Raw genomic sequence first — 25486 nt, 5'->3', positions numbered from 1 at the left:
ATATATAGAGTATAGATTATTACAATATATATGAGTAGCTTAAATCTATAAAGAGGTAATATTCTTTGGAAAGGAAAAGAGGATATTATCATCAAGTGTTGTACAAAAGGTGAGTGAATTTGATGTTATTTATTCTTACTTATTTTATTTATTTATTTATCTATTCTCCTATAATATTATACACAAAGTTTGTGTTTTTATTATCTGATTTTGTTCTTGTTTGCAATTGTTTATTATTTAATGTTTCCCAATTGGGTGAAGTGAATAAAAACTATTTTAATAAAGTTAATTCTTTAAATTTTAATCGTGTCCTGTCGTGTGTCCTAAAGGATTATTCGTGGATTAATTATTTGTGAACAAATCAAATAGTGAAGTAAGGGCAAAAACTGATACTCCTACAAAAAAGACAAAATGTCTATTTCTAAGTTCAGACCACCCTTTTTATATGTTTTTAATTTAAAAATCCATTCAGTTTCTTTTTTGGATAGATGTTCTATATTATTGCCCCCTCTCCAATTCGGGGGTACCCAATCTATACCCATAATTTTTAGTGTCTCTATGGAGAAATGTGAACACAAATTGCAGTGTTTAGGTACACTGTGTTTAATGCTTTGGTTCCTGATATTACCTATGTGTTCCAAAATCCGTTCTTTTAGTGGTCGAATCGTCCTTCCAACATATTGTAGCCCACATGGGCATTCCAAAAGGTATACCACACTTTTGGAATTACAGTTAATAAAATGCTTAATGTTATATGTATTCCCTGTGTTATTGCCTTTAAAGCTCTCAGTTTTTTTGGGTAAATATGTACACATTTTACAATGGCCACATGTAAAGAAGCCTTTGGGTTTTGTGCTTAAGAAATTGCCACTATTCTGTGGTTTGGTGCTCTTAGGGAGTACGCTTGGTGCTAGCATAGTTTTTAAAGTGTCCGCTCTTTTATAGATAATCTGTGGTTTATCTGGGAGTAACTTCCCTAGGACGCAATCATTTTTCAGTATGTGCCAATGGCTTCCCATTATCTTTTTTATCTTGTGTGCTTGTGAATTATATTTTGTAAAGAAAGAAAAACTGAAGTCTTTCTTATCTTTTACGGTTATATCCTGTTTCTTTCCCCCTAACAGCTGGTTTCTGTCTACCTGTTGTACCTGCCGAAGGCTGCTTTGTAACCTCTCGGAGGGGTAGTTTTTTTCTCTGAATTTTTGTGTTAGCTCTTCAGCCTTAAGGTTGAAATCTTCCTGTTTTGAGCAATTTCGTTTGATTCTCATGAATTGACCCTTGGGGATATTGTTAAGCCACAACGGGTGGTGGCAACTTGTATATTCTATGTACCCGTTTTTATCCGTAGGTTTTGTGTAGTTTCTAGAACAAATAATGTTATTTTCAGTGAATAATTCCACATCTAAAAATTCTATATGTGTTTTTTGTATGTTGGAAGTGAATTTCAGGTTGTAGTTGTTATTATTGACATATTGTACAAATGTATTAAGTTCATCCATTGTTCCTCTCCATATAATTAGGACATCATCTATGTATCTTCTCCATAGCACCAGGTTTGCACTGTGGGGGTTGTTGTTCCAGATGGCATGTCTTTCCCACTCGGCTACGAATAAGTTTGCGTAGCTGGGTGCAAACCTGGTGCCCATGGCCGTTCCACACATTTGTAGATAAAATTCATTTTCAAACCAAAAATAATTGAATTTGAGTATGAAATTAATACAATCTAAAATGAAGTTTTTTTGCATGGGATTCATACTGTCATCACGTGTAAGCACATTACCAATGGCTTGTATACCTTGCTGGTGTTCTATTACTGTATATAAGGATGAAACATCTAGTGTTGCCCATATCCACCCTTGGGTCCATTGTATTTCTTTTAAGATACTGAGTAAATGTGGAGTGTCTTTTAAGTAGGCGGGCATTTGGGTCACATATTTCTGTAGAAAGTGATCTACATATTCTGAGGTGTTGCAAGTGAGTGAGTCTAGTCCACTTATTATGGGTCTTCCCGGGGGTTCTTTCAAGTTTTTATGAACTTTCGGCAAGAAGTAAAATACCGCGATCTTGGGATGTTCCTTCTTTAGATAGTGATATTCTTGTTTGGTGAGGATTTGCTCCTCCAAACCTTTGTTTAATATATTATATAGTTGAATGCTGAACTCTTTGGTTGGATCGCTTTTCAATTTTTTATAGGTGTTAGTGTCTCCTAGAATTCTGTTGGCTTCATCTATATAGTAGGTACGGTCCATAATGACCGTAGCGCCCCCTTTGTCAGCTTGTTTAACAACTAATTCATTTTTATGTTTAAGGGTTTTGAGTGCTTGTCTCTCTTTTTGATTCAAATTAAAAGATTTATTATGCCCCTTCAGGTTTTCCAAATCTTTGAGTACTAGATCTGTGAATACCTCTAAGTGTTCACTTTTTTCACTTAAAGGATAAAATTTGGATTTTAGTTTGAGGGGAGTATGTGCAAAAACAGTCGTGGGGGCAGGGTTGGTTTCCTCGTTTTTCTCCTGTTTCTGATTCTCCGTTTTGTTAAAGAATCTTTTTACCATCAATTTTCTTAGGTATCTTTGTGTGTCCATAAATAAATCAAAGAGGTTGGGGCCTTGTGTGGGTGCAAATTTAAGACCCTTTTTAAGTAATCTAATTTCATCTTGGGTAGGAAGATACGAAACATGAAAAATGACACACAGATGGGACATACAGCATGCACGCACGCGGCATAACGAATACGCGATGACGTGACGGCAACAGACGGACGGAACGAAAAGTACACAGACGATGCGACCGGGGAAAACATAAAAGGATGAACATCACTCGGCCACAATCATACCTCCTGAGGAAGCCTCTATATACGGCGAAACGCGTTGAGGATCGTTTATTTTGGACTTGATTCGTCTTTTTTATTATATTTTTATATATATTTTTTATTTATGATATTTTTAATGGTTCAAATACTTTTTTAACACGTCGGGACAACTTTGTTAACACCTATATGGTGTAGTTGCCGACGAGCGTGTGGCAAGGGCTTAGTCCCAGATTAAATTATTTACTTATTTACTTCATCCCGCTTCTTTGGATCTATTTTTTGGGCATATATTTTAAGAATATATATTATTTATTATATACATAAGCACTTGCACTTTATTTATTCTTAAACCGGAATACTGAAGAAATCTTCTTGTGGAAACCAACATAACTTCTCAGGAACCTCATCAAAGGATCAGCTCCACTGCAGGACAAGAAACCAGATGAGCTTGATATTCCTCTACTAAATGTGAGTGCATTACTGCATAGCACACATATTGATGGTAAAGATATCACCCTATTAGATTTTCTTTTCTTGCATATATGTGGAGCCAAAGGAACAACATATATACCGAGGAGTGGTTGTGATATACGCGCCAAAAGCTTATCCACATTGTGAGTGCATTCATTGAAGCTTTGTGCGGGAGTCATATTGTTTTTACTTTATTACACTATATATTTTTTCTTTTTCCTTTTTTCTTTCTTTTTTACATCGGTATATGAGCTATTCGTGATCGTGGTTTTAAGCGCCCCTAGACAGAAGTATACTTTTTTTTATTACAGAAACATACTATTTAAAAGACAAGCTTTCGAGAGTTATCCTCTCTTCTTCAGATCTGAAGCAATATATATTTTGCTTTATCGATATTCCAATCATATGAAACCCAAAAATTTTAAAAAATATATATTTTAGTAATCTTTGTAAACATTGATTGTTCAATTGCAGTAATATATATACCCTCACATATAGAGTGTTACACACATTTTAAATTTGGTACTTTAGAACCTCTTCTTCGGATGAATCTCCAGCCTCAAAAGTAAATAAATTCTGTCAGCAGAAAGAATTATATTGCAAATTTGAAGTGTCTCCAACATTCCTATAAAATGTGAGCGAATATATTACTACACTTGAACGATCACAATTGTCAAAGATTACTACACTAGATTTTTTTCTGTTTTTTTGGGGTCATCACATGTGTGAAAAATATATTACTGAAAGGTTGTATATGTTCAATCAGAAATATCACTAAGCGCACAATAGCATTCTTTTCTTTTTTTAAATTTTATATTCTAACATCAACAAAACTCCATTAAAAATTAACAAGCACAGAACTGTTGTATTTAGCCTGAATGCTTCAGAGATTTGCATGAACTATTATTATGATATATTCATAAATTGCTCTGCAAACTTTTTTGTGACATTAAAAAAAGTCTTAGCTGACATTAGAGAATTCTCAAAAGTATACACTTTGCTGCAGGGAAATTACAATGCTAACAGTATTTCATTTTCAATATGCCCCTTTCAGGTATGGCCAGATTTACCTAATGTAACTGTAGACAATTCACTTGATTGGGATACACAAGTTGCAGTAAGTATTTCAATAATAATAATAATAAGCTTTTTTACAACTTATTATATATTTTTTCAGTTTTGCTCTAAACTCCTGTTCCTAGGCTATACATTACTTCTTAATAATTATGAGCCCTAAATAGAGTGGGATAATGATATGTTATAATTTTAAGTATAAAGTTATATATTGTCAGTCAGAAACCAATTATATATGTTTAAAGATATCTGATTCAGGTTTTGAGTCCTAAAATATAAATGAAAAAGGATATCAAAACATTAATGAATATACACTTTGTTGTATGGTCATATGGTGATTAATGTCTGACATCAATTCCTTTTGAAAACTTACTGATGCTTTGTAACATGATTAACTCCATGATGGACCAATTAAGCAGTGCTGAAAAATGACACCTACTACCAGGTGTTTGAAGCCATTCTATTACCATAAAGGGATTGGGAATCTTCGTGAGAAGTGTTAGGCAAGGAAGAGGCTATTTAGGTACAAACTTATCCTAAAGATATACTGTGGAAAGTTTATTTTATTTATTGGAGTCATTGGAGTCATTACAAGTTTCTTGGAGTCATGTTTCTACAATGAAAATAGCTTTTCCATGCCACAATGTTTTACAAAAATTAATTTCTATTTTAAGGTCATTTTTGAGTTTGGGATATTTCAAACTAAGGTTCAATTGTAACCCAGAAATATATGAATGTACAGGGCCCCCACTGTCACACACTTGTGGTCTCTCCAAGAGTGAGTGAAGCCCGTAGGTGGGATTAAATTTAGTTTTAGCACATGATTACTTATATGTGGCAGCCTGCTAGATTCAACATCTACATGCTATGTGCAGGCTGAGTATATCGAGACCTGAAGAGACCGTTTCCCCCTCCTAAGGCCAAAACAGCCCTACATATTGTTCTTGTATGACCAACTCCCCAAAAAAGGGGGCTGACCTCCAGATCTAAAGGGCTAAAGTGAAATACTATCACAGTAATAATTTCAAATTACATACATGTCTAGCAGTGATACATTCTGTTTAATGTTTATTGTTTTGTTTAAGCTTTTCAGAGCTCATACAGCTTTTCCAGATTTCTTCAAGAATGTCACGGCTGAATGGTGGTTTACTGAAGTAAAAGAATTTAGGGAGAATTATATCAGATTTGATGGCCTTTGGATTGTAAGTTTTTGTATTTTTCTTGTCCTGAACTAGAAAAAGATATGTTAGTATCCTTAAATTTTACAGTTTTGAACAATATATATATACAATATTGTGATAAAAAACTTGTCTTGTTTAAGGATATGAATGAACCTGCAAGTTTTGTGCATGGATCAGTCTCTGGTTGCAGAAATGATCTTTTGAACAACCCTCCCTATATGCCAGGTAAGATTTACTAATCATCCACATGTACAATCAAGGGGATTGCTATGAATCTACTGTGGTTGGACCCACAATGCCAGCTACACATCTTATTTGTGGTAGCACTGTTGGTTCTCAAAGGGGGTGTCAATCAGCTCCTGGGTCAATCATGAAGAAAGATTTTTAAACATTAAGGCTACCTTTATAGAGTGACATTAATTTCTTCATGGAGAAGGCAACGTGTATTTTCTACCTATATTTTGATTATCGGCTGTGATACGTTACATACTATCGCCTACATTGGCTCCATGTGTAATCTAAATAGACATGGGAAAGAACCCATACCTCCTTGATTTGCCTTTTTGTGGAATATCATCATTATACCCATGATAAGGAAATCCTTTAACGTGAATGTTTGTTGTTACTTACCAATGATCTGTTGCAGAAAGAATGAAAACAATCATGCAATCATGCCCAAACCCCCAATGTTGAAAGGACTAAACTTAATTTATGTTTAATTAACCATCTAATTAATCTGAATTTGTTCTATTGGACAAATTGCTATATGTGTGATGTAGCCTATGCACAACATTTTCTTTTAGCTGGGCTTTATTTTTGTAAAGAAAGATGAATTCTTTACTTCTGCAATGTTTGAAAGGCTTAGCATTTTGTGAAAAATATGACTCTCAAAAAAGCAGGACCTTTGAAGGAACTTCTCCTAATCTTTGCAGTGATTACCTTTGCAGCTTTTCATCTTTTATTAATATATGACATGACAGCAAGATAAGTGAGAAAAAAAGTTAGATACCAGAATTAATAAATATTTTGAAAGACAGAAGCAGGTGAGACACTTAAAGGACTCTACGGCATTTCTGTGGCACAAGGATAATAGAAAAAGGGCAGAAGAAAAGGGGAGGTTAGAGAGATAGAGGATAGTGAACATTAAATTAAGTGCAAGTGAAGCTCTGGGGCAAACCAGAGATATAGACAGAGATAACAATATGGAGATATACAATATGACTGCTATAGATAGTGTAAGACAAGATGCTACGGACAAAGTAAAGCACCTGGGAGAACTGGACAAGACACCAGCCAGATATAACCACATTCAAATATGTTTGATACATTAACTTTGAGAGTATAGTCTGCATGTTGTTCCAGATGTATTGTCCTATCATAACATGGATGTTTATTGAATATCATAAACCATGCCTATTTTTTTGGTACAGCTTACAAATACATAATATACTATTCTTTATCTGATACATATTTGATAGAGCAGAAGTAGCAAATGGATTTATACTGTAAATAACTTTCAAGCTTCTAATCTGCCTTTGGGGGTATTGCGCAATTTCAAGTTTCAACACAAATCAGCCATGCATGATTGCGTTCTGTGTTGGACATATAATTCTGTATACATTTTATACATACCAATTAGGATCTATTATGTATTCTATTGTAAAACCAAATTATCTTTGCAGTCTGAAAGTTTATCCTAGATAGTATCTTGGACTTAGCATATTTATTTTTGCTATTTATTTTTATTAAGTTGTTTATAATATTTAACTACTTAGTAGCGACCACAAAATATTTTCTCGCAATAACTATGCATTTGTGTTTGACAGAACTAGAATCAAGACATCAGGGCTTGTCCCATAAAACCATATGTATGGACAGTGAACAGTTTCTACCAGATGGAACTCCCGTAAGACACTATGATGTCCACAGTCTTTACGGATGGTCTCATGCCAAACCAACATATGAGTAAGTGTTTTTTTAATGATATTATTCTATTCCTTTCAATTCCTCGCAGACAGAGCAGTCAATATTTTGAATCCCATTGCTTATCTGAATTAGATCACAGAAATAATGGCTGTTCATGAACTTTATGGGAACACCCAAAATAATGGTTTAATCTAAATTGTTTTTTAATTGTGGTTATTGATAGTTCCAATGTATTATGGAGATATAAATAACCTTTCAATAACTGCAGCTGAAAGACCAATTTAGATTGAACCATTATGTTCAAGGTGAAAAATGCATTCACTTCCATAATGGTTGCCTTGGATATGCCATAGGGATGGTTGAACAGATTGAATCCTGGTAGAACAAGCTAAATGGCAAGCAATTTAAGTAAATTTAGAAGAATGTTTTAGACTGTGGCAGTTGCAGTTTAATGTTGATAAATATAAAAAAAATGCCCTTTGGACGTAAAAATACCAAGACATAGCACAACACTGGGGCACTGTTATGTCAGAGGCAACAGGGGAGTGGAACTTGGGAGTAATTATTTTTGAAGACTTAAGGGTCAATGCAATAAAGCTTCAAAATGCAAACAGGATCCTGGGTTATATATCTAGAGGCTTTAGTAGAAGAAAGAGAGGTGGTTCTGCCACTTTACAATTCTCTGCTCAGACCTTACTTAGAGTATTGTGCACAGTTCTGGAGAATCCAACTCTAGAAAGATATTGGCATAGTGGAGAGAGTTCTAAAGGAGGGCTACTAAAATGGTAAATGGCTTGCAGGATAAAAATATCAGGAACGACTAAGGGATCCCACTATGTATAGCTTGAGAGAGGGGAAATATGGTAGAAACATTTAACAAAGCACAGGAGGGATGTTTAAATGAGGAGAAATATAATTTAAAACATGAGGGCCAGGAGCTTATATGTAACATAAGGAAGTTTTACTTTACAGAGAGGGTGGTAGAAAACAGCCTCTCATAAGAAGTGGTAGAGGCTAATACAGTGAGGGAATTTACACATGCACGGGATAGCCATAAAGCTACCCTGAATTTAAGACATGGCAAAGGACTGATTAAGGTCTGAGCCTTCACATCAGGAAAATGGGCAGACCTGGTGGGCCAAGTGGTTCTCCATCTGCTGTAAAATTGTATTGTTTTATATAGCACCATCATATTCCATAGCGCTGTACAATGGGTAGACATTACATAAGTAGTATATAACATAACAATTTGACTTACAGAAATAAGAGGTGAGGTTAGCACTGAATTTGTAATTTTAAACTCACATATACAGGCATTCAAAAATGCACACACGAGCATACAAAGGTTATTGGAAAGAACCCATAACTCTTTGATTTGCCCTTTTATGGTATATCATCATCATACCCATGATAAGGAAATCCTTTAACGGGAATGTTTTGTTGTTACTTACCAATGATCCGTTGCAGAAAGAATGAAAATAATCATGAAACAGCTCATCCTTATATCACCCACTAGACTTCCATAAACCAGCCTTCATAATTTCTGTACCTTCCTATATGTTAAATACCCGCCACCAAAGCCTCCAAAAGTGATTTTCTGTGTTATTACTGTTTTGGAACATACATTTTTCCATTATAAATACAATTTCATCATGCACAGGACAGCTCATCAGCCTGCAGGAAAAAAACTGCACTTTGATAAATGTGTGTGTTCATCAAATTTGCTATTTCATCTAACATTAACAAGTTTAGTCCAAATGTTGGCGTGTTTAGAGAGCTATTTTGTTGAAATTGCTTTCTGATTACTTTAAGCAATCAAAACAATTCATTTTTAAAAACATTCTGCCTAAAGTATTGGGATAATTAGGAACATTAATATTGCTAAGAAATTCCCATCAAGCAAGAACAGAGACTGTTATTTATCAACAGACTCATCCTACACTTTACTGAAGGGATAGTAACGTCTCAAGCATATTGCTAAAAAAACTGAATGAAATGGGTTCTTCTGTCCATTGACTGGATATTTTAGCTCATTTTGCAAATATAGCCAATAGATACCTCCCAGCTGTTCCATTTCAGGCAGTGTCCTGTTGCCTGGCCAGGCTGCCCAACTGTGTAGCTTTTGGCAAGCATAGCTTCTGCTCGGCCGCCTTGTAAATTAAGTTCATGGTCACACTTGAAAGATGAATGAATGTAGCCCAGGTGCCTGGGGAAACAAGTTGTTTATGTGGCAGTGCAAGGATGCAAGACATTTCCTCTCATTATGGGACTCTCCCAGGCAGTCTGGGACACATGGTCTCCCTAACTGGCAGTACCAATAAATAATTTACAGCCTGTATTCAAGATTTAAACACATTTGTAGGCAATTTTGAAACTACTGGTAGCAACAATATAAGATCTCACAACTTGTGCTGAAATAATAATGAGGTAAGTTATTTAAGATAGATAGATAGATAGATAGATAGATTATATGGTAATTAATTTAACTTCTTATTCTAAAGCAAACTGGATTATATGCAAATTCCTAGCTCTAAAGACAGTATTTTGGCAGTTAATGACATGACATTAGGGATGTTTAAGTTTTGCTCCAATGGACATGAAAAAAAGAGCAAAGATTTCATGGACATTTGTGACCTAAAAAGCCTTGGTAATTTAAATATTACTATAATGAAAGAAAATACCAAGGTCACTACCCATTTTGATTGAAAGTATGTTATATTTGGCAGAGATCCAGGTTTCATTATGCACCAAAATCCAGAAATGCTGAGAATGCAGTAAAAGAAACATTTCTCAATTCTCCACAGCTAATTGCTAAATAGATGTCTTTTCTATTTAACTCTTGGATTATCCAGATGATGTATAATATCTATCTTGCCGCTCTGATAATTAAAAGAATACAAAAAATGTATATTTTAGCACATTAAGCTACATTGCACTTTGTTTTATTGCTAATTACACTAAAGAAGAATATTCTTTAATTGACAAGCTACATATTAAGTTAATTTAAGTAACTTTAAAATAATGAAGGGTAATACCTCCTAACAGCCCAAATGGCTAAAGAGGGATCCTTTGGTTTAGAAGGTTTGCTTAGAGGTGTAGCTAGGGGAGGGCTTTTTTACTTGCCTCTGTCTATTGATAGCTTTTTAATAAACTTGGTAATCCATTTAGAAGAGGGACTTGAGTCCAAAGTGGGAATGTCCCTGATAAACTGGGGAAATTGGAGGTCTTAGGCTTACTTGAACTCACATGCTTCACTTTGTGTTCTCAAGTGTCTTACGAAATATAACCGGGAGAAGAGGTATTGTTGTCAGTCGCTCAACGTACCCAACTGTTGGACAGTGGGTGGGACATTGGCTTGGTGATAATTCTGCTCGTTGGGACCAAGTAGATAAATCTATAATTGGTAAGTTGGAATTTTCAATTAGTACCATTTGTAGACTATTATTAAGATCATTTAAGATATCCTCAGAATTCCAGAGATCCACAGAAATGGATACATTTACATTTTACCCCAATCGGCCCAGTGAATTTAAAATGAAAGCATACAGGGAATCAGATAGTTTGAGGTATCAACCACTAATTCAACCAAAATTGTATGCTCTCACATGCTAATACTTGCAAAGCAACTTGTATTTTTACTAATGATAAATTATATGAAATGCATGTGTATTTACAGTTTGGAATTTGCAGGTTTTTTTTAAATAAGTTCTTTAAAAAAAAAAATACATCTTTTTAAAAAAAAAAATGTTTTACGAGAGAGTCCTCTGCATTAGTAGTAAACTCTTATGGGAGACACACAACCCAACCATGCCGCACGCTGATTCCATGGCTAGTGGGTTCATGTAGATAAATTATTTTAAAACTTGTGCCCCTTGCACCACCATCCCATCACAGTAGAAACAAGGGAATGTACATTTTAAATAAATGACATCTGAACAAGAAAGTTAAAAAACACAAAACAACAAAAATTCTGTGAAAAAAACTGAATCCTATGTGAACCAGATGTAAGATGTAAGAGAACCAGATTGAAAAGTGGCTGCTGGTTGCGCAGAGGCTTTTCTTATACTCTAGTGGGTTAGTTGTATTAAGTGCTTAGAGGTGTACTTGCCATATATGAAGTTTGTTTAAGTGCAACAAACAGGGTTACATTTAAATCGGACCTCCCTTTATCAATGTGCATTTTTTTACATTGATCACTGATGTAAAAAAGTTTACCTTTTCATGTTGTTCTCTTCCAGGTATGATGGAGTTTAGCCTGTTTGGAATATCATATGTAAGTTTTAAATCTGCCTTATAACTAGAGAACATTTTTTATATATGTATATGTACTTTAAAACCTTTTTGTGACCTATATTTTAGACTGGAGCAGACATTTGTGGATTCTTTGGAAATACAACATACGAGTTATGTGCCCGCTGGATGCAACTTGGAGCATTTTACCCATATGCTAGAAATCACAATGGAATAAACTTCATGGTACGATTGCAATACACCAAGTTGTGCAATATTTTTATTAATAGGCAGAAAAGGGGGAATTACCATAAAAAGTTGAGAGAGCTATGTAGTAGCGGATTAACCTAATTTGACATAGTGTATATATTTGTTCTGAATATTTTTGTTTTTATTTATTTTTTTAGAGACAAGATCCTGTTAGCTTTGATGACAAGTTTAAAGAGCTTTCCAGAAATGCCCTTATTATCAGATACAAGCTTTTGCCATATCTGTATACCCTAATGTTTGAAGCCCACACCGAGGGTAGGACTGTTATTCGACCATTATTCCATGAGTGAGTATCATAGTATATTGTTTGTGTTATTAGGGGTTTGTTTAATACACTTGTTTTTTTTTTCTTCAAACTTTATCTTTTGATAAAGTTGACATACCGTACATTTGTGACAAGGAAAAACATTCCATTTCATACACACAATGTGGGATTGTTTGATTTTGTCTTACAAGTTTGTCCCACTATTTGCTTATCTGAATTCTTTTTGCAAGTCATACTATTTGCAGGTGTGGGACAACCTTGTCAGGAACCACAAACCAGAAGGTTATGAGAAGTGCAGTTTAACCCCTTCAATCCCAGGGGTTTTTGGTACCTCAAAGCCCAGAGCAATTTTGCCATTTTTGGGGTATGTCAGTTTAGCGATGATTCTCTTTTCCTGTGAATAATGTACCCATGTAAACTATATATTGTTTTTTCAAGGAGAGATAGAGCTTTCGTTTGATACCATAGTTGGATGATTAGCTGAAAATTTAGAATGAGAAATTTAGTAAAAACTAGCGAAGATTAGAAAAATAAACTAATTTTTTTTTACATTTTCCCTCTGAATCCTCACAAAATTAGGTAAAGTGATGGAAAATCCCCTCCAAGTTTATCAATTCAGGTGTCCTGATTTCAGAAATACCTAATTTATATAGATTTTCCAGACTTTCCCAGCACCAGGGAGCATACTATTAGGTGTACAATTTTGTATAATTTTTATGCCTATGGCTTAACGGGTTTGGGGGTTGTGAACGGGGGCAGGAGGGTTATACTGGCTAGATGTTATGCTAGGGCAACGGGATGTAAGGTTTTTTTAAGAATTTTTTTTATTATCTTTTTTTATATATTTTTAAAAAAAAAATTTATTTAAATTTTTTTTACATTTTTTGTATTTTTTTAATTTTTTTTTTTACACAGTAATGGTTAGAGGTCCTCCTAGGGACCTCCTGAACATACCAGTGATGTCACAGTGACATCACAGCTCATATTATAATTTTTTTTAGTATTATTTATATTATTATTTTAATGATTTTTTAAATATTATTTTTAAATGACTAACCGGTTTTTTTTTTTCAGCTTTTCTGTTACAGGACGGGAGGGGGAGTGAGAGAGATGGTTTCTCACTCCCCTCCCCGCGATCCCCCTGCACCGATCACACTGTGATCTCTATGCAGGTCCTCACAGACCTGCATAGAGATCGCAGCGTCTCTGTGCCTCATCGGAGGGCAGGATATCCCCGCAGGGGATATCCTGTCCTCCGATGACCTTCCGGGTTACGTCAGCAGTGACGTAACCCGGAAGGGAATGCCCGATCGCGCGTTTGCAACTGCGCGATCGCGCGATCAGGCAGTTTACCGGTAACAGCTTACCGGCTTTCATGCCGGAAGCTGTTACAGGCGATCGGACAGCAGAAAGCCGGCAAAGCCGGCTTCTGCTGTCAGTGGGGAGTCCAGGCTGTCAAACGACAGCCTGGTCTCCCGTGCAGCGGCAGGGATGTGTCCCTGACGCTGCACGAAGGGCTGGACGTACCGGGACGTCCATAGGGGTTTCTTTGTGGGCGTTTTTTGGACGTCCCGGTACGTCTATAGGGGATTGAAGGGGTTAATACCACCTTTATTTACAAATAATAAATAATAAAAATGATACAGTTCAGGAGCAAATAACAGAGCAAGCCAGGAGTCAAATGCCAAAGCAGGTAGTCAGATGAGCCGGGAAGCCAGAAGCCAGAGTAGTAAGGAACGAAATCAGGAGAGGGAAGTCAGCCAAGACAAGGTCATACATGAGAATTCAGGATACAACACTGGAACAAATTTGAAGGTCAGAAACCACGCAAGTGCAGAAAGGTACTGAACCTTTGCAGCTAAATAGCCAAAGCACAGCAAGAAAGGGACTGGCTAATTAGCAGCTAATCAGGTAAGGGTGTGACCTGTTAACAGAGCAACAAAGAAGGAGTGGAGCGGGGGAATGGTGGAAACACTGACAAACCTTCATTGTTACACTCTGCTGCAGAGGGACACCTTCTGAATATCGCACACACTTTCAGTTTTTCCGATGTTTTCCGCTGTTACATGAATGGGCAGACCAAATGGGCCTAATGGTTCTTATCTGCCGTCAAATTCTATGTTTCCATGTCATTCTTTAATCTCACATGTTTTAATATTGGTTGTAGAACCATTATATTAAGGTCAAGTAAAACATATGTACTTTTTAGAGAATGTGCCAATGCTGTAAAATTAATTAAAATACTGATGGCTTTGGACCATTACTATCATTCTGAGTGGTAGCAGAGCTAGCATTAACAGGTAGAAATCAGTGTCTCACACCATCACTGGTCAGTATTAACTTTCTGATTAACCAGCTGGACAACAAAATCTTCTGAGTTTTGAATGGATACATGTTCTTGTTTTGTTATATAGATGTATTAAAGTACTCTCTTCTATGTTTTGTTTAAAAGATTTACGTCAGACAAGCAAACATGGGATGTATTTAAACAATTCTTATGGGGACCAGCATTTATGATCACCCCAGTGGTTGATGAAGTAAGTACTTGATTTCAGTTATTCCTTAATTGTATACATAGCAGAACAAACATTTTCCCTAGGATACAATATTATTAATTGTATAAGAAATAGAAATATCCTATAAGGTTCTCTGGAATATTTACTCAAACTGTGTTTAGAGGAGCATTGTTTTTATTTATTTTTTACCGTGACTAATTCTTGGGTCAATTCACTAGTGCAGTGGGGTGGTGGATAATTAAATAGCCTTGGGGGTATATGCCCCTTTACATTCCACTTTCAAGCATCCCCTGCTCATGGGTATAGGGGGATTAAAAATGCAGAAAGAAACCAACCTATAGTTGATTCTCCTCCTCACACTATTCTTAGTTGGATGGGAGTTTGAAGTGATAAAATGCTTCTTTCCCCAACTCCTCTGGCGAGGAGCCTTAAGCATCACAAAGAATCCCCTTTGTAGGGGCACAGGCCCCATCCTGTGGCCTCCTCCTCATTCCTGTCCAGTAGGGTGGAGATTGTTATGTCAAAGGTTTTTTTTTTATTTTTTTTTCTAACACCCCCTACTCTTAAGTCCCCCCTGGTGGAGAGATAAGATCTACCCATGTGATAAATGAAAAGGCTCACTTTCCGTGAAGCCCTCTCGCATGTGAGATAAAGATTGAGATCTGGAACTTAAATTCTAACTAATTGTATTTTTGCAAGCAACTTGAAAATTAGTGAAAAACATATTTTTATAAGCTCTCTTGCACTCACATCTCCTGCATGTTTTTTTATTATTTCAACTACCAAATCATGTTGGCTTTACTGAATTTGTGAGTGGGTCTTTTTTTCTAACTCGCCTTGGTTTTCTGTCGCAAGTTGATGCACAACATTATGTGTCTTTCAGTTGATAGTGATAGTGTCTTTGTTTCACCATCTAAGCAAAGGCAGAGAATGTGTATTAAAACAGAATGCCAAAATATTAACCTCTTCCAATAAGCAGTGTTTTTTACATTAAGCTGTTTGTGTATTTTAATACCTGGTGTTTTTTCCATTTGTTACACTTTTCCTATTGTTTCATTTTAGAATAAAGTCACGGTTGATGCATATGTACCAAACACCCGCTGGTATGATTATCACACGGTAAGTGATAATGGTCAGCCATAGAAGTAAATCATTTCATGACAACTAAAGTTACTCTTCCCTTCTAATCTGCCCAATTGTCTACCTAATAAAAAAACCTTAGATATATTTGGGCCTTTGCTTTGCCTAATGCTCAATGTAGGCTTTTATCTATTTCACAGATTCTTAAATGGTAACTGCTGGCTTCACAACTATAAGCCCAACAATTTGTATTGATAAATACTTTCTGTAACATGCATTTTTTCTTTGATCATCATCTTAATATTTAGAATTAAAAAGAGTTATTTTACTTAAAGCTGAAATATGTAACAAGAGTAGGCACCACCAGAATAACTAATTAATTTACCGTCCTGAAGTTCTCTCCCTTCTCCTCACCCAACATTTGAAGGCTACCTGAACCAATCAACAAGTATCACAGACAATATGCGAGCAACACCTGTTAGCAAAGAATAATAATACAGATTCTAAGAACAGGAAGTAAAGAGGGCAGATCCAATATGATACATATCTACTACCCTTTTTTAATTCACATGTACTATTACATAGGATTATTTAGTTTTCTGAACTATGAAATGTGGAATTTAAAATACACAACTTTGTCTTTAAGATTATTTTCATTATCCACGCTTTCCTTAAATTAAAACACTTGTCCATTATCTCTAGCCCTACCCGCTAGTATCTTTTGTATTTTCCTAACATATAGATATCAGAATCCTGATATGTTTTATCCTGTCAGCAATGTTTTGTGTTAGTGGCCCTTTTTTTAAATCTCTCTAGAATATATATCTATATCATCTGATCTTCTCAATATCACAATGCTTTACATATGAATCTAATATTCTATGTTCATTTCAATAATAATGAACACAGATATATGATACAGTTAACTCTTGATCAGTACCTAAAAATAGTTCAAAGACATGTGTCTGTAGGTTAAAATAATGATCACAAAAGCAGAACTACTTGCGAGTTGCCAGGGGGCAAAACTAAAATGTCAGCTATGGTAGGCCTTTCTTTCCTTAGTTAATATATAAACTCATCAACATGCTTGACATAGGCACTGTGAATATGGCTACTGATAACATACCCAATAAACACGCAAAGACATTAATCTTTGGAATGTGAAAAGGCCACAGCACTTTATTCGTTTAGACAGACTGTGACACACAAACAACAAAGATAAAACCGGGACTGGCACAGGATTATACTCTGGCAGAGTGCCATACAAATGTCTAAAATGTAACCCCTGCCAGTCCCGGACATAAACAATATACGAAAAGAACAGTACCCCTTAAACATAAACAACTTAATACACAGGCCGACAATTCCCCCCAAGCCGTAAAGTCTCCAATAGCAAGGGGATCGGCTAACTACAATTCCCCAGGGACCCAGCCCATTAGGGAACGTTTAAACAAAACACACATCCAAAACTGCCGCCTTTTGTCGTGCGGCACCTCCAATTTTCTGTTACTTTCTTTGTTCTTCATGCTGACTGCCTCCGCCTGGCTGGAAACCCGTACAGGAAGAACTGAACACCACCTGATGAAATACAAAACAACGAAAAACACCGAAACACAGAACAGACACAAACATGGGGAGGGAGGGAGGGAGGGAAACTTTCCTTCTAAATTCAATAAATTGTGATGCTGTGATGCTGTGTGCATTGTTTATATAATGTTCCCTAAACACCTCAGATGCCCATACACCAATCAGTGAGGGTGGGCTGCCCAGCAACAACCAGTGTCCCCTAGCTGACCCCACTGCCCTCTCATTCGCCTATCACAGGCCATGTCATGCCGCCCTTTCTGCCTAGCTGTCTCCAGGGCTCCCTTTCTACCTGATCTACTGTATATGTTTATGTTGGTACAATAAAGAGACACATTCTGGCCTATTTATAGAGTTATTCTATAAAAATGATCTTGTCACCATGCAAATCAATTGCATGTTCCAGTCAGCGAGAGCTTTATGGTCTTTATAAACAACTCTTAAAATCTTGCACCAGAAAGGACATCTGTGATTCAAACTATCAACAGTATGTGGTGTTTTTGGGCCTAGGTAAAAGCTGAAATGCATGCATTCTCCATTATAGGGAATACAAGTGAATGAACGAGGTAAATGGGTGACATTGGCAGCCCCATTAGAACACATTAACCTTCATGTAAGAGGAGGCTACATCATACCATGGCAGGAACACGCTAACAATACTTTCTACAGGTAAGAACCATACCAGATTAAATATCTCTGCTAAACAACCCTCTGCTAAACTACCAGTGTGGGGAGAATGGCTAAAATGGTCAGACAAGAATAAAACAACTTATTGTGTACAAAGTAGTTATTGATAATATTTTTTCAGTTTGAAGCCTACCATGTATTCTTAAATACAGCCAGTCATTGTTGCTAATTCATAATCTGTCTGTCAGTTGGCCAAATATGTTATAAAATGTTTTTTGAACAATGTTGTTCTGTGGAACGTATCCAAAAAAATGCAAAATGTGAAAACACCAAAAAACAAAACTAATGAATTTTAAAAATATTTTTAAACGCAGCACACCTTGCTTAAAATGGAACTGTTAGACCCCAACGTATCCACCTAATATTTAGTTTTCTGTCACATTTGAATAAATGTTTTTATGTTTTACTATGTATGTAAGCCCCATCATATACAATATATTACATGCTTACTATCAGCAACTGCCTATTACAAAAATTAGTCATATTTACTTTTGTCTGGAACTGAGTGACATTTGTATCATTTATTCATTTTTTTGGAATGTAACACTTGAAAATACCATATCTATTTAAATAATTAGTGAACTATAACTCCCTAATTAGTTTCCTTCCTAAGGGCTTAGTTCAATAGCAGAGATAAATCTATCTTGAAATGTGCCTGTTCATAGACGGCAATAGAAAAAAATAGATAAAAGCAGTGGCACAATGAATGTGGACTATTGTATCTCTATTAGCAGCTTATACATAATTTTAGATCAGGTTTTTTTCACATGCACATTGTTCAGTTTTTTTTCCCAAAGCAAAGGCAAATAATACAAATATATTTATATATGTATTTCAGTCGTCAGAAATTTATGGGACTTGTGGTTGCCTTAGATGACAATGGACAAGCAGGAGGAAATCTATTTTGGGATGATGGGGAGAGTATAGGTAAGTTTAACTGGTCACCATTAAAGCTTTACAAAATATCTGTTTTAAATTAAAAAAAACTCCTACTAAACCTGCCAATAAGCATCACACTCTCTCACTTTTTACCTTGAGGTTAAAATTATTAAGATGTTATTCAAACTTTCTATATTCACGTTGTAACCCATGAATTGCTCTTATTTGCTTTTCCAGATTCGATAGAAAAGAAAAATTATTTGCAAGCAAGTTTCACTGCTGATAAGGTATGTAATAAAGACTATTGATGTATCAATTTCCCCATTTGTGAAAAAGTTGCAGCATACAATTTTAACAGCTAGGTACTCTAGTAGATGCTGATTTCCCTGTCCCAGACTGAATTATAGGAACTTTACTTACTTTGGTAAACTACAATAAGAATACCAATACCACTGATTAAAAAACGGTTTCCTTGTCCCTAAAACCAAATCCCCCCCAGTATTATCTGTATATGAAAATAAAGTTGCTGATTTAATGTACTGCACATTCTGATTTGGTATTTTTATTGTGGAGAGAGTGGATGTTTACTCCAAGTATGTAACACATTTCTATTTTCTCATTAGATAATCTGGGGGCGTTAGGCTTTTTTATGGAAATTACTATTACAAAAATTTGTATATTTAACTTATAGCTCATATGATCAACTATAGGCAAAAACAAACATTGACAAATAACTCATTCCCTTAGAAATCAGAAGACTATGACTTTTGAGAATGCTAGTCTTAAACAGTTTGCAAGTGTATTATTATTTATTTTTTTATTTTGTTTTCAAAGGGAACTGTATCAAGCCTGCCAGTTCACAACAATTACATATCTGCAGCAAATCCTTTACTACTTGGACATGTTTATATTTGGGGAATCGGAAAAGAAGCTGTTAGTAGTGTAAATGTGATATATGATAATTCCCCACCAGAGGCTATTACACATTATAATGTACAAAATGAGGTATGTATGATGAGTAAGTTTGTTATAAGCCTGTTTCAATGTATAAACCATTGAGACAGGTACAAGCTCCTATGCAGCCTGTTACCCGACATGTACTACTAACATTTGAAAAACCCATGGGATGTGTAGTTTTCAAAAATGTATGGTTTGATGAGCTAAATTGAATTGGCCAGGTTCAAAGATGTTCCAAATTGGACATGTGTGCAGCCTGACCATATGTCAAAATCCCCCTCCCCCAAAACATGCAGCAATATGTGGGCTTAAAGCCCCCAAACAGCCCGGCAAATCTATGCATGGGTGGTATCACTATACTCAGGAGATATTGCTGATTAAGAGCTGAGCTGTAAATTTAATACATTGTGTGTGTGAAAAAAAAACAAAAAATTAGTACCACAAAGTCTGATAAAGGCTGGTTGTAGAATTAAGGCATGGAAAGAATTAAATACTAGCACTTGAAATACCATGGGGTACCTAGCTTTCAAAAATACATTGATGGTGTAAATGGAACTGACCAGCTTCAAAGATGTCCCAAATCCTACATGGGTGCAGTATGACCAGATTTAAAAGAGGGTTGAAAACTATGCTATTTGTACTTATTATAAAAAGTTGTTTTTTTTTACTTTTTCACCATATTTTTTATAGTAAATTAAATATTATAACAACAATCAAATCTAAAATATATTTGTGTTGGTAAGGTAAATAAGAGAGAAGAAAGATGGCAACATTGCAAAATTGTCAGGAGGGGGAACATAGCAAGATAATGTCTACATCAAAAATAAACTTGCTTTTTTCTCTCCTTTTAGGTTTTGGAAATCCATCTTGTTAATAAACATTACAGTTTGGAAAAAAGTGTAATAGTAACATGGCAATGACACAACTTTCTTCAATGATTTTGGAGTAAATCTAATGTTTCACATTTTTTTGTATGTAAACCATTACAATAGCACTATATATTCAATGAAACACTGTAATACTGTTGTTAAATGATAATAAACAGACATAACACACTATGCTCAATTTGTTTTGTGCTTATAAAGTAAATTTGTTCACTAATACCAGCCTTAGTTAAATTACACGGTATGTATAAATCAGATCCGTTAAAACATAACCATGGAACATATGGAGTGAAATACTGGCCATAATCTCTTCTTACAATCAGGTTAGATAACAAAATTAACCATGACGCCCGTTCTTTCTCTACTCCATGTTCAGTGGCAGCATTTAATTAACTAACTTTAGTGGGTATGGAGTCCTATTCTACTCCACACCCCCATCTTCTTCCCAGTAACATGGGATGGTTTTAAAATATTATAAGTTAAAACAATGAGAGGCTCAGAGACCATGCTCTGTCTCTTCCATTTAGTACTTAGTCATAGTTATATTTCTGTGGATTTAAGAAATGAGGAGCCTTAAATACACAATACAAACACAAAGAAACAGTGGTGTAGGGGATAAGCATAAAAGGATAATCCATAGCAAGCGCGGGTCCATAAATCAGAAAAAGACATGGGAAAAGTAGACTTAGGAAAAAAACAGATGAAGGGTAATATATGTGACTACAAAAGTTCAAGATGTCACATAAAAGCATAATTTTCATTTAATACATGTCTCTTACTGTTGAAGTCGTTGATACATTTGAGTTCCCAATTTTTCAGTCAAGTCTGTTCATGAAGTTGGTCAGACCATCTAGCAAATCATAGTTTTCTGGTCAGGCACAGATTTCTGTTGGTATAGCATCCTTTACTTGCATCTTACCCTGCAACACAGTGAGATATCCAACCAGTTCACAGATGTTTTTCCCATTGGGAAATAAGTCAAAATGTGTCATACTGATTGTATTAAGTACCAACCAGAGTAGCACACATCTTCATGGGTCTTCTATCCTATGCTGGAACAGCGACTAAGAAACAAGTATGATGTCCTACATTTGGTGAAGTTGTCCAAAGTGTGTATCCTTTTAAACCCTTTGAATAAGCTCCTGAAATATCCAGTCCTTCCAAATCCTATTAGATATGCTACCAGGGCAAATATTCTCAAATCTATGAAAAATTTTTGATGTATTGTGTTTCCAAGCCTCTCATTGCCAGACGCTAGAAATTGTCATTAGTTATCTTTTTTTCAGATCCTAAATAAATTGATGAAAAGAAAAATTATTATGTGAATCACTAGACATAAAGGCATGAGATCTGTGGCACTTATATGGAAGAGTGTTAGAGAGCTTCACGGAATACTTTCCAAAATCAAGGAATGTCTGAATAGTACTTGTTTTATTTTCAGTCACGAAGATGGTACAATACTAAAATATACTGGTCCTTTCTTTTTCAGTTGTTTGGGTTTTTTGAGCAAATATATTTACATTGTGTTTGATTTAATGGCCTGTCAGAGCTATTGTGATATGGATTGCCCCAGAGTGTTGTACATAATACCTAAGCTGCATTCTTGAAGGTTATTATGCTGTAATGGTCTGTTCTTGCACTTGATAGGGGAATGAGTCATTCCCAGTTATGTAATATGTATTACTTTACACACTAATAAAAATAAAATTTAAAAAAACATGAATCATTTGCTTGCAAATCTAAAAATATGATATAGCCCCTATAGTACAAAAAATAGCCCGATAAAAGATATGTGGATGAAACCCAGCAGCCCCTGTAAAAAAAAGCTTAACTATTAAATAGCCAACCCAGATGAACACTGGTAGCCAACATTTCTCATCACTATTTCAGACCTTGCCGTATTAATATTAAAAGGCATATTGGGGCTTCCAGGAGAGGTGGGTTAAACCAATATTATGGGTTATGCCCCTGCTGATTGGACCAGTTCATTAATTGCTATAGAAATGTAAATGTTATGACTAGATTAACTGCTCCTGCTGAACTGGAAAGGACTGAAGAGGTTAGCAGCTATTAGTAGGTTGGCTTGATTCTGAGGCCAATCCTTAAGATTCCAGTCAAACTATTGATTTGTGCACTTTTAAAGAATTGTCTGCTTTAGACAATATAAGGATTAGCAGGTGTTACCTCACAGCATCCTTTTTAATAGGTTTTTTACTACATAGTGTCTATTTTAGGGCATATATCATGTTTTCCTGCTACAGCACCGAGAGACCCAAGTAATTCTCATAGATGCGCTACTCAAATGTCAGACTGGGTTGCTGTGCCAAGAGAACATGCTCACCAATGTCAGATACATTATTTTGGATTCAATTAGTTGTGATTTCTGCAAAAAATAATATACAGTTTGTTTTTGCTTTCATATTCAAGCGCAAATGTACTTGAAAAAGAAAGTAAATGTTCTTGTTGCATTAAAGACAAATCTGTGGCCAAGTATGTTATGATCTGTGGTGTAAGGCTTTGTGTAACCAGACCTTTTCTGTTGTTATTGGATAAAAGCCAACATCATATCATGTCTAGATTACTGCCAGTCTATCCACTGAGAATACCTCTGCCAGAATAATCTTTTTACCCTTACAAACATAGAATATGACAGTAGATAAGAACCATTTGGCATATCTAGGCTGCCCATTTTTCCTGATGTAAAGACTCAGACCTTAATCAGTCTTTGATCTTGTTTTAGATTTAGGATAGCTGTATGCCTACTTTATGCATGTTTAAGTTCCATCACTGTATTCGCTTCTATTGCTTATAATAGACGACTGTTCCATTTATCTGCCATCCTCTCAGTAAAGTACTTCCTTACATTACTTCTTAACCTCTAACCTAGTTTCAGGAACTGACTTCTTGTAACATTTTTCTTCCTTTAAGATAAAAATAAACTTTCCACTTGGTGAGTAGGCTTAATATAGATTGTGTTTGTGGTTAATAAGCAGAATTATAGACTACGCTGTCTTCTTATAATGTACTTAAATCACATGCCATTTAGCTTGTTCCACCAGGAATGTCTACCTCATTGCAGATCATTTTATCTTCTGCAAAAGGCATACCTTACCGTTAAGACCTTTTGTAATCCCATCAGTTTTTATCTGCTGCCCAACTTTTTCAATCCCTTCATTGGCTCCCCTACTCTCAAGATGAACATTTAAACTCCTGACCCTTAAAGAAAACTTAACATTCTGCTCTTGTCTCTATATACTCATTACATTTATTTTGGTACTCATCTAACTACCCTGTTTGTCTCATCTTGTTTCACTCATTATCACTTCTTCCCACATCTCTAGGATTTCAAGTCTACTGCACCTATTCTCTGTTATTCCTTACCTCATTCTGTCATACTCTCCCCTACTTCCTCTAGGTTTCACAATGTTTATATTGTGCTACCTTGCAACACAGCATCACATATTACACCATTACACCATCAACTTCATCTTCAATGCCATCGTTTGCCATTTTTCATTAAATCGGACAAGGTTTGGCTTGTTTGTTCTGTGTATTAATGTAATACATAGTGCAATCCCAGAGTTACACAAACTTTTCTCAGAAATTCTTACAAATAAACAATGAATGATGCTCGATCAGAACAACTAAACTAGTATTTACACTTTCTCTTCCATGTAAGACGTGTTATCATATCAAAGGAATACATAGAAATTTTTATTTCTTTGCAAATCAAAGTTCCTATGCCTGCAGTGTTTTCTATTTGTCAGCATGACAATTTGTGGACTAACATATGTTTTTGACCTAAATATACATTAGATACTAAAATAACATATTTAAGGAAAAAATTCAGATACATAAAAACAGCCCAGAAAACTTGACATTTTTGACAAATGTTTTTTCTCCCTTAAAGCAACCTATCGAAAATTTGCAGAAAAAAGAATGACAGTTTTCTTGAGCTAATTGACAACCCGGGGAACAAAAACTTCAAAGAACAACATTATGATATTTCTCTAGCGTATAAGGTCTGTCAGAAAATGTAGTTTGTTGATACTTTGAAAATAAACATTTCCTTTGATCCCATCCATAATATCCAGAACATACCAAACCAAACAAAACACATTCTTAAAGTTAGAAAATAATTACTTGGTGGACTTTAGCAAAGTATTTAATGACCAGCACCCCACTGATACTTTCAAACAGTATGCCATGAGTGAAAAAAATGTTTGCATTCATAAATGACATGTTTTAACAGATGATACACTATGTTTTGGATCAGAAAGGAATGCAGAATATATTATTGATACCATTAAAGAATTCACCTCGGTTTAAAATTCTGATTGATAAGCTTCAGTATGCCAGGTGTTCTATTGTTGGTGCAGTGAATCACCAAAGCAGGAGATGGGCTCTCTTTTCAAACACTGTTAACCTGGGCAGTCTGAGGAAAAGCAGGACAACCCAGCAGCAGCAGAAGCACGAAGGCCAGGATCGTTGTGTGAGACCAGGATAAAAACAAAGAGTGCGGTCAGATGGTACAAAGGTCAGGGGCAGGCATATATAGGTTTAAAAACGTTAAACAGTGGCAAGGTTTGTGGTCAGAAAACAGTTCAAAAACCATAGGCAGGCAGATATAAAGCATATAATACTCTGTAGACAGGGAACAGTGGGCCTTT

The 25486-nt window shown here is 35.5% G+C and overlaps 1 protein-coding gene across 1 annotated transcript in view; it reads left to right on the top strand.

The window, feature by feature from the left end:
* The window catches only part of LOC149300376 (maltase-glucoamylase-like), an 81102-nt gene extending 60250 nt beyond the window's left edge, over positions 1–20852 (top strand). The window contains exons 56-70 of the mRNA XM_089485322.1: positions 4338–4400; positions 5443–5559; positions 5679–5763; positions 7365–7503; positions 10734–10867; positions 11703–11737; positions 11824–11940; positions 12102–12250; positions 14682–14766; positions 15808–15864; positions 17954–18078; positions 18935–19023; positions 19213–19262; positions 19810–19980; positions 20784–20852. Of these exons, the coding sequence (XP_089341448.1) occupies positions 4338–4400; positions 5443–5559; positions 5679–5763; positions 7365–7503; positions 10734–10867; positions 11703–11737; positions 11824–11940; positions 12102–12250; positions 14682–14766; positions 15808–15864; positions 17954–18078; positions 18935–19023; positions 19213–19262; positions 19810–19980; positions 20784–20852 (1485 nt within the window). The remainder of the gene's footprint in view (positions 1–4337; positions 4401–5442; positions 5560–5678; positions 5764–7364; positions 7504–10733; positions 10868–11702; positions 11738–11823; positions 11941–12101; positions 12251–14681; positions 14767–15807; positions 15865–17953; positions 18079–18934; positions 19024–19212; positions 19263–19809; positions 19981–20783) is intronic.
* Positions 20853–25486: the final 4634 nt, after the last annotated feature.

Source organism: Sceloporus occidentalis, unplaced genomic scaffold (assembly GCF_023333645.1).
Source record: "Sceloporus occidentalis isolate IW3139 unplaced genomic scaffold, rSceOcc1.0.p SCAF_25, whole genome shotgun sequence".
NCBI classification, from domain to species: Eukaryota; Metazoa; Chordata; class Lepidosauria; order Squamata; family Phrynosomatidae; genus Sceloporus; species Sceloporus occidentalis.
The sequence above is the reverse complement of the archived record's forward strand: the minus strand, read 5'-3'. Positions and strand labels throughout refer to the sequence as shown.